Below are 13676 nucleotides of genomic sequence, written 5' to 3'. Positions count from 1 at the left end.
AGTTCATCAAGAGGCTTTTTAGTTCCTCTTCACTTTCTGCCATAAGGGTGGTGTCGTCTGCATATCTGAGGTTATTGATATTTCTCCTAGCAATCTTGATTTCAGCTTGTGCTTCTTCCAGCCCAGCGTTTCTCATGATGTACTCTGCATATAAGTTAAATAAGCAGGGTGACAATATACAGCCTTGACGTACTCCTTTTTCTATTTGGAACCAGTCTGTTGTTCCATGTCCAGTTCTAATTGTTGCTTCCTGACCTGCATACAGGTTTCTCAAGAGGCAGGTCAGGTGGTCTGGTATTCCCATCTCTTTCAGAATTTTCCACAGTTTCTTGTGATCCATACAATCAAAGGCTTTGACATAGTCAATAAAGCAGAAATCGATGTTTTTCTGGAGCTCTCTTGCTTTTTCTATGCAGTTTGATCTCTGGTTCCTCTGCCTTTTCTAAAACCAGCTTGAACATCTGGAAGTTCACGGTTCACATATTGCTGAAGCTTGGCTTGGAGAATTTTGAGCATTATTTTAGTAGTGTGTGAGATGAGTGCAATTGTGTGGTAGCTTGAGCATTCTTTGGCATTGCCTTTCTTTGGGATTGGAATGAAAACTGACCTTTTCCAGTCCTGTGGCCGCTGCTGAGTTTTCCAAATTTGCTAGTGTATTGAGTGCAGCACTTTCACAGCATCATCTTCCAGGATTTGAAATAGCTCAACTGGAATAACATCACCTCCACTAACTTTGTTCGTAGTTATGCTTTCTAAGGCCCACTTGACTTCCCATTCCAGGATGTCTGGCACTAGTGAGTGATCACACGTTCGTGATTGTCTTGGTCGTGAAGATCTTTTTTTGTAGAGATGACTAGGCCTGTCTTAACTTGTGCAGTGAATTGGTACCAACTGGTGCAACATTCTACGTGCAGAGAAGAGACTGTATTTACTTAAAAATAATATGCAGCCTGTACTGACTAGAGTACTCAGAAGCTCCCAAATCCCCAGTTCAGGTCTGCACAAGTATGATTGTCTTGCACCAACCCTAAGCTCAGGTAGAACAAATCTTCCATGAAGCTGCAAATTACTCTCTGCACACATCTGAATTTAAGGCTGCCCCACTCTCAATGAAAAGTTCAGAAGGGGCCAAAGGGCAGACCACATGGAATGTGCTCACTGGTGATGCCTTATATTCTGACTTCTAGACTCTTGTCCCAGATCCCTGGCCATTGACATCTCAGACTGCCTCACTTGGGTCCTATACTCCTGGCTCACAAAATTTTGGTCCAGCTCATCTGTGTAGACTTCCTCATCTGGCTGTTTGATTGCTACACTTTCAGAAGTCTACTTGCCTCTCACATAGCCATTTCTGAGACCAGGAATGCCTGCCCAGAGGACTGCCATTCCTGAATATGGCCCTCTGAACAACTTTCCTTCAACCCCAAAACCCCAGCTCTGTATCCTGGCCCTACTGTTGACAGCATTACAATTTTGTGCTTTGGAACAATGCTGCTGTGCAGTAGTACAGAGCCCTTTGTCTCAGTGACCACCTCTTCCCCCAAGCCTAAAGAGTTGTGCTATGCAATAGAACTGTCTGCTGCTAAGCTGTTAAGTCACTTCAGTCATGTCCGACTCTGTGTGACCCCCTAGACGGCAGCCCACCAGGCTCCCCTGTCTCTGGGATTCTCCAGGCAAGAACACTGGAGTGGGTTGCCATTTCCTTCTCCAATGCATGAAAGTGAAAAGTGAAAGGGAAGTCACTCAGTTTGTGTCTGACTCTTAGTGACCCCATGGACTACAGCCTACCAGGCTCCTCCATCCATGGGATTTGCCAGGCAAGAGTGGGGTGCCATCGCGACAATGTAAATGTTCTATATATGGCAGAACATTATGGTCTGCAAGGTAGCTACTAACTACATGTGGCTGTTTAGCACTTGGAATATGACCTGTAACTGAGAACCGTTTCTAATATTATTAATTTTAATTAAATACGGATAACTACATGTGGCTAGTGGGTACCATATTATAATGGCACAGCATAAATCCTGGTGGGAGTGATCTGGTGAACTGGCTGTGCAGGGTAGACTTAATCTGTGTGCACAGGATATCAAGAGGATGGCAAGACATGACACAAGAGAGGAAGACCAAGGAGAAGGTCCTTTGTGGTCTCAGATATATCCATTTGTGTACATTCCTAGGTATATAATATTTAGAGATGCACTAATTTTAAGTTGGTTTATTTCTTTTTGATCAATATTGAATATTATTTTTGCTATTTAAATATGTATCATGAAAGACAATTGACTACAGGAATTAGTATAGGCTTTGAGAGTCCCTTGGACTGTAAGGAGATCAAACCAGTCAATCCTAAAGGAAACTAGTCCTGAATATTCATTGGAAGGACTGATGCTGATGATGAAGCTGAAACTCCAAACTTTGGCCACCTAATGAGAAGAAATGACTCATTGGAAAAGACCCTGAGGCTGGGCAAGATTGAAGGCAGGAGGAGAAGGGGACAACGGAGGATGAGATGGTTTGATGGCATCACCAACTCGATGGACATAGTTTGAGCAAGCTCCGGGAGTTGGTGATGGACAGGGAAGCCTGGCATGCTGCAGTCCATGGGGTCACAAAGAGCTGGACACAACTGAGTGACTAAACTGAACTTGAAGAATCCAGACTTAAGTTGTAGTCTTGTCTCTATACCATGTCAGCTGTGTCACTGTAATACTGTTTTTAAACATATCATCAGTTTTTCAGTATTAAGGGAAAGTAAGAAAGATTTTGACATAGTGCAGTGAACACCGTTCTTATCTTATACTTTAAAAAAAATTAAAGTTCTCAAACACTTCATTCAAAATTTTAGTACTTATGAAATCTTTATTTGCTATTGTTTCCTGAGATTATTCTGCATTTCTCAGTCTTATACTTTAAAAGCCTAGAAAATATCTAGTAAAATGTCTGACAGATAAAAATATTTATTTAGTTTTCAGATTGGCTGAGTTTTCTAGCTTCCATTCAAGAAACAATCAAGGTTTTTCTATTTCTTCTGTATATGTTTATTTTGGTTTTTGTAAGCTCTGCTGTTCCTATCAGGACTCCCTCATGATCTAGTGAACTGTAAGACTTTGCTTCATTTGCACAGAAACAGCAGAAATAGTGACAGGAACAAGTTAATAAGTATAAATAATATGTATTCTGTTATCTTTAACTGGAGGACTTATGTAGGTACAGCAGGCCAAATCTGTAGATGTGTGTGTGTATGTGTGTGTTTTGTTTGACAGACCAGGAAAAACCTTAGACAAATACTATGATTTTCTTTCACTTATGAATATATATTCCTCTTATCCTATATTATGCTAATCAGAGAAAAACATGAGTAAAGGAATGAAATTTAAAAGAACAATAATGTTCACATCATGAACAAAGAGTGGGAAATCCCAGAACCAGAGATTATCAGTATGAGGGAGGAGGGAAGCAAGATCTGGAAGATAGAATGAGAGTGGCTCGTGGCACCTACTATTTTAACATTGCTTTTTTGACATCATGATTACTTTTCTACAGTACTTCAGACTGCTTGACGTTTAGCTGAGAAATGTAAAAGTGCGGGGCTTCTTTAGTCCCCATAGGTGTGATTAGCAAATTATAAAGAAAGCAGGGCCAACCCTCTGCCCCCTGGCTTTCTCACATAGAGAGGTACACCTTCCTCAGAAGTATTACGGCTTTAATGTTGGAGGTGGCAAAGATGAGCTGACTCCTCATTGTGCTGTCCTGTCAGTGGAGTCTCACCCTCACTTCAGCCTCATATGTTCATTTACATATTTTTAATTGTTAAAATTTTTACTGTTAATTTTAACATTATTGTTTTAAATTTTTTATTTTATTATTTTTTTAAAAATATATATTTATTTATTTATTTGGCTGCACCAGATCTTAGTTGCAAGCATGTGGGATTAGTTCCCTGACCGGGGATTGAACCTAGGCCCTCTGCTTTGGGAGTGTGGAGTCTTAGCTACTGTACTACCAGGGAAATCCCTAAAATTTTTATTTTTAACATTGTTATTTTAAAATTTGTATTGGTGCTTCCCTGGTAGCTCAGCTGATAAAGAATCTGCCTGCAATGCAGGAGATCCCAGTTTCATTGCTGGGTCGGGAAGATTCCTTCGAGAAGGTTTAGGCTACCCACTCCAGTATTCTTGGGCTTCTGTGGTGGCTTAGTCAGTAAAGAATCTGCATGCAATGCGGCAGACCTGGGTTCAATCCCTGGATTGGGAAAATCCCCTGGAGAAGGGAACAGCTACCCACTCCAGTATTTTTTTCCTGGAGAATCCACATAGAGAAGCCTGGCGGGCTACATTCCACGGGGTTACAAAGAGTTGGACATGATTGAGCGACTAAGCACATTGTTAAAATTGGAAGCCTGATCCCGGGGTGAGAGCGTAAATCATTTAGAGTAAAAACAACTGTTTGTAGCTCCCTGTGTAACTGATAATTAAATTACCATTGAGTTCATTTTGTTGAGAGTTCATGATTTCTAAAGACCCTGTGCGTGCATGTGTGCTCAGTCACTCAGTCATATCCAACTCTTTTTGACCCTATGGATTGTTATGGGATTTTCCAGGCAAGAATACTGGAGTAGGTTGCCATTTCCTCCCCCAGGAGCCCTTCCTGACCCAGGGGTCAAACCCACATTTCCTGCCTCTGCTGCATTGACAGGCAAGGTCTTTACCACTGAGCCACTTGGAAAGGCCAAAGACCCTGTAGGGCCTGTATAATTATAGAAACGCTATTGTAACTTTGAGACTGTGTGATAACAGATTTACTCATGTGTCTCTTTTGCTTTAGAGAAAATGAAAAGAATCTGTTTTCTGGGATTGTCATTCAAGAGCCTCTGCTTGTTCCAAATCTGACAAAGTGTTGCCCCCTCTGATCTCCAAGTCTTTTGGGTGGGAATGCCATGAACCTCAAAGAGACTCAGTGCCACCGGGAGTGCTGGAGTCAGGGCTTGGAATGGCCTTTCTAATCGGAGGGGTCAGGTGCCCCCTGTGGGTGATTGGGATCCTGGCACTAGCTGGGTTTCATTCACACAGCCCCTCTGGGGGCCTCTGTGACACGGACACTCTCAGTTCATCTCTAGGACAGGATGTGGTTTGCAGCATTTCCCAGATATATTTGCCCAGCAATCCCCTCCTCCCTTCCATCACACACTTTTTTTTTTTCGATGTTCATTTCATAAGATGAAATACAGATAAAGCATGGGCTTGGAAGTCAAAGAGCTTTAGATTTGAATTCTAACTTTACCACTCTGCTTATTTATCTCAAGTCAGAAACTTTGACTCTCAGTTTCTTCAGAGGTGAAATAACTGTTATGAGAATTAAATGCAATTAGGCAAGAAAAGAAACACTTTAAACAATGCCTGGTACACAAAAGACACTCATTAAGTGGCAGCTGTTAACAGCTGCTGCTGTAGCAAGTTGAGTGCAGGGCTATATGCCCCTACCACACCTTTTCCCTGAGCTTCACACTTGGGCTTTCAGCTGCCTGTTTTTTGTGCACCTGCATATCCAAGAGACCTCAAATTCAGCATGCTTATCTGAAATTTTGGCCACCTGATGCAAAGAACTGACCCATTTGAAAAGACCCTGATGCTGGGAAAGATTAAAGGCAGGAGGAGAAGGGAACGACAGAGGATGAGATGACTCAATGAACATGAGTTTGAGTAAACTCCGGGAGTTGGTGATGGGCAGGGAGCCCTGGCGTGCTGTAGTTCATGGGGTTGCAAAGAGTCAGACATGACTGAACAACTAAACTGAACAGGTCTGAAGTTTATATCTTCCTCCTTGTACCTTCTCTGGTCAACACTACCACATTTGGTTAACTGCTCCATCTGGTCAGCTTTGTCATCTAAGTATACCTCACATTGTTTCACCTTTCTTCAGCCCCAGAACAGCATTGTAACTTGCCAGCACTGCTCTTCTCTGTCTTTAGAGTGTTTTCTATGTCACAAGCCTGCCTTCCACACAGTAGCTGAAGTGATCATGCTAAAAACTTATGAGATCAACATTGCTTCTCATAGTTTAACTTTCAGAGCTCCTGTAAGGCCCATAATGGGGTTTTCCAAACTTGTTAATCCTGACAACCAACTGAGACCTTTTTAGAAATACAAATTCTTGGACTCCCTCCAAAAGTCCTCCCCTCTAGAGATTCTGATCCAGATCTGGGATGGGGCACAGGAATCTGCACTTTTAATAAACTGGGAGGTACACCTTGTGATGGCCAAGGGGGACAACCCTTACATGTAATCCACACCGTGGGTTTGTCCTCTCTGCATTGCCCAACATGCCCCAGCTCTCGAGTGCCCTCTTCTACTTCCCCACCATCAAGCTGCCTTGGTGCACACTTCTCCTGGAATCCCCTTCTCTTCCTTTGTAACTTTCCCTTACCAAATGCTCAGAGTCTAGCAGTATTGCCAGAAGGTGTCCCAGTATCTCGCAGGCAGCCTGTCTTCAGCCCATCGGAGCTTGTCAGCCCATTTCTGTGCGGTTAATTATAGAATTCTCACATTGTGTTGTCATTTTTGTTCTGTGTCTCCTTCTCCCAGTAGACTCAGAGCCTTGAGGACAGGGAACATTTTATTTCTCCATTTCTATCTTCTTGCTTAGATTCTGGAACATGGTAGGGGTTCGTGAATGCTTGTTGAAAGAATAAAAAGGAGAGAGGGAGGTTGGAAAAAACTCTTGAATTGTACTAGGAGGTATAAAAATATTCTTTGGAGCCCTGATGTGTCTCAGGCACAGGTGGTGGTTAGGAGGGAGGCCTAAGTAGGGAGGATTCCTGCTCCTATCCCTTCTCTCTGCCTCTGATTCAACCAAAGTAGCTCTATTATTAAATTTTTCATGTGTTGGTGAATAGTGTAAGGTTTTGTTGAAAAGAAGGGAAAAGTTGGTACTAAAAATAAATTTGAAAACTGCAGCACTGATTTACCTTAATGAAATCCCTTTATGCATCTCTACTCTCTGTGATTTAGAATGAAGTGGGAAAACTTGAAGAACTTGAGAAATAAAACCAAGGATCTAAATTGGCAACTGCAACTGTGAGGCAAGATTAGAAATTTCCTAATCTGTTGGGTTGTGCCATGTAGTATGGCCTTGGGGCCACTTGCTGCTTTCAAGCACCTGGGGAGTTATCATGAGAGATGCTAAGTGGTTGGCATCCATTTCCACAGAGGCCAATGTGAAGAAGTGTGAAGATTACATTGAAAGAGCTGTGAGAATTCCTCTGAATTTATTTGAGGTGCATGCTTGTATTTCCAAAGCAGAGTCTTCAGGAAATAGCCTCCCTCAGGAATAAGACTTTGTCCCTGCCTCAGCACCTGGCGCAGACTACCTCCTCATTGTTGGTCATCAGACATTCGCTGTGGGGATGCATGAATTACCATCAGTGGAAAAATGTGTGAAATGCACTACCACCCAGGAATTAGGACTCTCATAAAAGCAAATGATCTTAAAATTAAAACTATTAGACTTGCCACAGATTCAAATTATGGATTTCATTTGTAAGAACTTGCTCAATAATATGAAATTAATGTAGCTTAATATACTGTTCATGTATAGCTCATCATAAAGACAAGTAAGTGTAGAACAGTTCTCTCATAACATTGCTTATTAAAGAATCAGAATTTAACCATCTCTTTTTTTTTCTCTTGAAATAAGAGTTTTTTTACCCAGAGAAAACTGACCTGTCGCTCTCATATAGAGGTGTGGATGTTTGTAAAGTCTTCTAAATAAATTTTACTCTTTTTGCCACAGTTCCTTTCCCACTTTTAGGATATATGAGGAGTTGTGCCTCTGATTGGCAAATAGATTCACTCAGCCTTTACCAAATTGTATCCATTCAGATTCCATGGTCTTATGCAGAGGCAGGTTGTGGGGTCAAAGGTCACCTGTCCCATTGATACTTCAACACATAATAGCATTTCAAGACTCTGAGAAGTCCTGGAGGACAGAAACCTAACTGTGTTTAATACCATATGTCCCAGCAATATTGACCACTTCTTTTGCAGAAGAGCTGTTGCCAAATTAGGAAACATTGGATAGATATTTGCCTTCAAATAGTTTGAATGTTAACAGAAAGCACCATTTATCTATCATACCCATTGGTGAAGTCAGCAAAACAGGAAATAATTTGATTTATACCTAGGGCTCTTTGAAATGAAAAAAAAAAAAACAGTCATTTTGACTCTCACAAATTGTGAAGATACATTATTTTCTTATGGTTAAATAATAACCCAATGTGGATATACCTACCATGTTTTATTCAGCCATTCATTTGTTGGTAGATAGTTCGGTTGTTTTCATCTTTTGGCTATTATGAAAAATGCTGCTATGAATGTTCATGTAGTTTTTTGTGTGGCCATATATTTTCAATTCCTCTTGTAAATATATACTGAGAAGTGGAATTGGTAGATCCTACGTTAAACTATGTTTAACCTTTTGAGAAACCACCAGACTGTTTTCCAAAGTGGCTATGTCATTTTACATTCCCACTAGCATTATATGATGGTTCCAGTTTCTCCATCTTCTTGCCAACACTTGGTATTATCTGTTTAATTAAAGTCATTCTAGTAGAAGTGAACTAGTGCCTTCATTGTGGTTTTAATTTGCATTTCCCTAATGGCTAATAATGTTGGACACCTTTTCATATCCTTATTGGCTCTTTGTTCATCTTCTAAACAGAAATGTCCATTTAAGTTCTTTTATTATTGAGTTGTAAAAGTTCTACAAGTCCCTTATCAGATGTATTATTTGAAAATATTTTCTTTCATTCAGTGAATTATCTTTCCCTTTCTTGATGGTGTCCTTTTTAAAGAAATTTTAAAATTACTTATTTATCTATTTTTGGCTGCACTGGGTTTTTGCTGTTGAACATGGGCTTCCTCTAGCTGCAGCAAGTGGGGGCTACTCTCTAGTTGTGGTCCATGGGTTTCTCATTGCAGTGGCTTCTGTTGTGGCTCCCAGGCTCTAGAGCACAGACTCAGTAGTTATGACATGCGAACTTAGTTACTGCACAACATGTAGAGTCTTCCTGGACCAGGGATCTATGTCCCCTGCTTCTCTTGAGCTTATTTGCCATCCCTGTATATTCTTTAATGAAAGGTATATTCAGATTTTTTGTCCATCTTTGAGTTGTTACTTATTGAGTTCTGAGATTACTTTATATGTTCTCAGTACAGTCCTTTCTTAGAGTAGTCTGTAAATATTTTCACCCAGTCTATAGCTTGTCTTTTCATTTTCTTAGCAGTGTCTTTCAAAGAGAGGATGATTTTAACTTTAGTTAAGTCCAATTTATTATTTTGTTTTGATTCATAATATTTGCTTAATAATCTAAGATCACAAAGATTTTTCTACTGTGTGCTCAATATAGAAAAACAAATGTGAACAAGATACACAAAGGTACTTGTCTCATTTTTCTTGTGTGTATTCTTATAGTTTTTAGCTCTTAATATTTAGGTCTATGATAAATTCAAGTTAATTTCGTGTAAGCAGGGATCATGGTTCAGTTTTTTAATATGGATTGTTCAGCACCATTTTTGAAACTGCTGTTCTCCCTCACTGAATTTTGATACTGAAAATTAATTGAATATATATGTTACCACATTTTTAAACAAAGATCTCCCTCACCTCAACATGCCCATTTAACTGAAAGCTTATCACTTCCACATCTTCATCTCTTCAAAGAGCGGTCTAGACTCACTGTTTCCGCTTCCTTCTTTCTTACTCTCACACTAAGCCTCTTTATCATTCCACAAAAAGGGTTCTTGCCATAATCACCAGTGATCTCTGTTATGACATCCAGTGGATACTGTTTTTTTGTTGTCTCATGTGATTCTCAGTGTCCTTGGGCCTCAGTGATCCCCCCGCCCCCTCTTTCAGATACTCTTTTCCCTAACTAATACAGCAGCCCACCACTCTTCTTATTTTTCTTCTGTTTTTCTTTTTGATCCCACATGTCTACTCTGCAAGTTCTTCTTCTACCTATTTCTTTTATGTCAGTGTTCTCAGGATTGTCCAGAGCCCCTTTTCCCTCTCATTCTGTGCATGCACCCTACTATTCCCATCTAATTCCCTGGCTTAAGAATCTCAAATTTACATCTGGCTCAGATCTTTTCTTAACTTCATGTCTGCTCATTTAGCTGCCTACCAGGACCATGAGCTCTAGGAATAAAAGTGCCCTGTATACATTTGTGTTCATATTTGTATTCCTGTGCTTAGCACAGAGAACTTAATGACTATTCATTGGCTAAATGAACAAATGAATAAGTGAACAAGTTAAGCCACCTGTGCATTTGATATAGCTTATCTTATAATTCTAGTCCAATGCTTTAGTATTGGCCCTTTTACTGATATCTGACACATGCAATGAGTACGTGACGCTGGGCATAGGAGAAGCAAATTACTTTTAGAAGCACATACTTTGTGTTTGCCATGACTCAGTTTTCCTGCCACAATTGGTAGAGAACCTTGGGATGCTGAGATAGGAATGAGACCCTAGGCACAGGCAGGAAAGAGGTAAGAGAGCAGGGAGACATTTCTCCAGATGTTGCAAACACTGTTTCTAACATTTTTCAGTTCAATAATTTCCTTCAAGAATTAACCTATATTGTTTGAGAAATAAAATATATTAATGGCCCTATTGAATTCTGAGTACATCTTTATAATTACCATACGTTCTTTCTTTTTTTTTTTTTGCTTTTCACCTAAGTGTTTGTAAGTCCCTGTAACATTTTTTCCTCACTCTAAAATGATTCTGAAAAGGTTATGTGGTAAGATGTAAACTGGGTAATGTAGACTCTTTCAGACCTAGTGTTATGATCCTTTTGTGATGATCTGAGTGTTCACATCAAAGAATGTGTTTGCTTCTTATGGGCTTATTATTATGCCAGAGCTTTGAGGGTATTTGGGAAGAATACAAGACACAGTCCTCATTGCTGCCCTCGGGGCACACACACCTTTAGGGAGAGAAAAGCCATAACTGGCAGGTAGACAGTAGCATCTCTGATGCAGTTTGTTGTGTCTATTGCATGCTGCTTGGCAAGAAAGATAGTCTCCTGCCACTGGACATGTACTTTTGGCCTTGCTTTTCTCTAATGGGCTGTCCTGAAAGTGTCTAGGGTCTCTCTATGAATGCCCTTTTTATTTGTTCTGGAGCATGCAGTCCCTTACATTTCTCTGTCTCTCTCTCTCCTACATTTCAGTGAGCGGTTTCTGGTGAGACTGAACAAGAATGGTGGGCCAAGGAACCCAGAGAAGATAGAACGAATGTGTGCCCTTTTTACAGTATGTGCAAATTCTCTTTCCCTTCTCTGCTGTTGACTCTAACTAGGGTCCTGCTATGTGGATATTGTTGCCCTGGAAACAAGCACTAATTCTTACTTCCCCACACACTGGTGAGAATAGAATTTGATTTATGTGTCTATCAGGTTTTAATGAAATATTTAAGAAAACTGAAATAAGCTCCAGTTTTTAATTGAATTTATTTAAAAAAATACAACAAGTACCTCTTACTATGTGCATTTTAGATGCAATTTAATATAGTAGACACTTAAAACTTGAGAACAGTCTTTCTTTCTATTCTTCAAGACCACTGGGGATTTCTCTGATGTGTAAGTATAGTTTCTCTCAAGGCATCCACCAAACTTACAGCTTTGCAGTTTTTTTAATTAAAAAACAAAAAAGAGTTTATAAAAAGAGAGACAGACTAAATAGCCCTCCTCTTTCAGACACCAAACAAAGTCTTTTCATGCCATGATCCATACTTTAGTTTTTTCTAAATAACCATGCTATTATTCATGCTCTCTGAGATCATGGATCCATCAGCTCAGAGAAGGCTTGGTAACCTGCTTATTGAAAAGTATTAAACATCACAATATCATATTGTCTTTTGTATTCTTCAAGTTGATTCCGATTTACTAATTTTTTTACCCAGTTATGAAACTTAACTGCCCAGCCTTATTTATTTCAGTTAATTTATTTGCTTAAGAAGAAAAGACTATCACAATTTTTAACCACTTTTGACTGTCATAGATTCTTTGATCTGTTTCAGTGATACTGAGATACATCAAAACTCGTTGAGTGCAGGGTGTCACAGTGCCACTGCCCTTGTGTGTGGTGCATGGTTGATGGGTAGGTAACAGTCAGGTGTCTCAAACCGTACCAGTGTACCTCAAACACAAATGGGATTTATCTAGGACTCTGATATGTGACTTTCTCTGAGAGATAAAATTGGATTTGTTTACCTGAATTTTTTGTTCATTTACTACAACATTACTGCAGAATCAAAAGCCACTCTACAGGGATAACTTGTATTGAAAGTACTCCAGATGTACAGAAGGATTTATAAATCTAGCTAAGCTAAAACGAAGTTTTGTACATTCTTGAGGTCAGCATTCAAAGCTTAGGAGATAGTACAGGAAGAGAAAGCAAGAAAAGCAGACACATGAAGATGGCTAAGGGAACTGAGACCTTTTAGCCTGGAAAGATCAGTGCTCTGTCTTCAGTTGGAGAAGAACAAGGGAAAGAGTCCCAGTTGCAGGTAATGGGATGTAGGTTGGAATATTGGAGGAGAGAGCGTGATGTGAGAACACCTGAACACGGAGCTGGTTCCTTGCGGCCGCCTGTCTTAAACCTGATTAGGATGAGATGAGACACCCATCTGTCTAGAATGTCTCAGTAACCTTAGGAGTCTTTTTAGATCCTGATTCTCCAATATTGTTTGGTTAAAGCAGCAAAAGAAATTGGCGATTCCTTGTTCCTTGGCATTGTGGGAACAGAGGTGTGTGTGTGTGTGTGTGTGTGTGCGCGCGCGCGTGCTGTCCTTGACTATGATGAGTGCAGTCCTTGTCTCTTGAAAAATGAACTTAATTATGAAGATATTTGAATGTAATTACAGTAAATCAAAATTTTCATTTAACAGCATTTTAATTATCTGTATGAGCCCAGAGGCCTAAGCTGTAGCTCCAGCTTTATAAATCAGAGATGCACATAACACATAGGATGTGCTCTTACTCTGCCACAATGGGAAGGCGCAAGGTTGCCAAAAATATCTACTTTTATACTTCCCTTTGAAGTACAGCCCTGGATTTTTTTTTTTAAGATACTAAAAAAAAGAAAATGATTTGAGGAATTTTTTCAAAGCCCAGAAGAGTTTTGAGCAAGATTGTCCCAACCAGGGTTTTTATGTTTTACTTTAAGCTTATATGAAATAATAATTTTGACGGAAACTATTTTCTGATTATCCAAGGCTTGAGTTCCTCCTGTGGGCCAAAGGAATTTTCCAGATTGGCATATGTGTTAACAGAGTTTCAGAGGAAACGCAAGAAAATGCAGCTACATCTGTGGTCCGTGCCAACCTGTTAGCTTACTTTAACATTAGGAAAAGGGAATCGTACAAATGGAGCACTTTTGCAGGATTACTTAAGCTTACCTCAGAGCCGTATTACAGACAGTCATGTTTATCCATACACAGTCTTGCTCTTGGTAAATCCTGAATTTTTCTGACCAGGTTAGATTTCAGAGCTTCCTGTGCAGGAAGAATTTTATCCAAGAAGGAAGTGTTTCATGCATTTATGATTGTCTAATACAGGGAAGACTTTGATGACTTTCATGATTAACAGTGGCTGGGGGGGATGAGCACC

General features: G+C 40.0%; 1 protein-coding gene across 1 annotated transcript in view; it reads left to right on the top strand.

Moving 5' to 3' along the window:
* The window catches only part of DOCK3 (dedicator of cytokinesis 3), a 283176-nt gene that overhangs the window by 154202 nt on the left and 115298 nt on the right, over positions 1–13676 (top strand). The window contains exon 10 of the mRNA XM_010851790.1: positions 11238–11319. Coding sequence (XP_010850092.1) covers positions 11238–11319 — 82 coding nt within the window. The remainder of the gene's footprint in view (positions 1–11237; positions 11320–13676) is intronic.

The sequence above is a fragment of the Bison bison genome, unplaced genomic scaffold, assembly GCF_000754665.1.
Source record: "Bison bison bison isolate TAMUID 2011002044 unplaced genomic scaffold, Bison_UMD1.0 scf7180017864304, whole genome shotgun sequence".
Classification (NCBI taxonomy): Eukaryota; Metazoa; Chordata; class Mammalia; order Artiodactyla; family Bovidae; genus Bison; species Bison bison.
The sequence above is the reverse complement of the archived record's forward strand: the minus strand, read 5'-3'. Positions and strand labels throughout refer to the sequence as shown.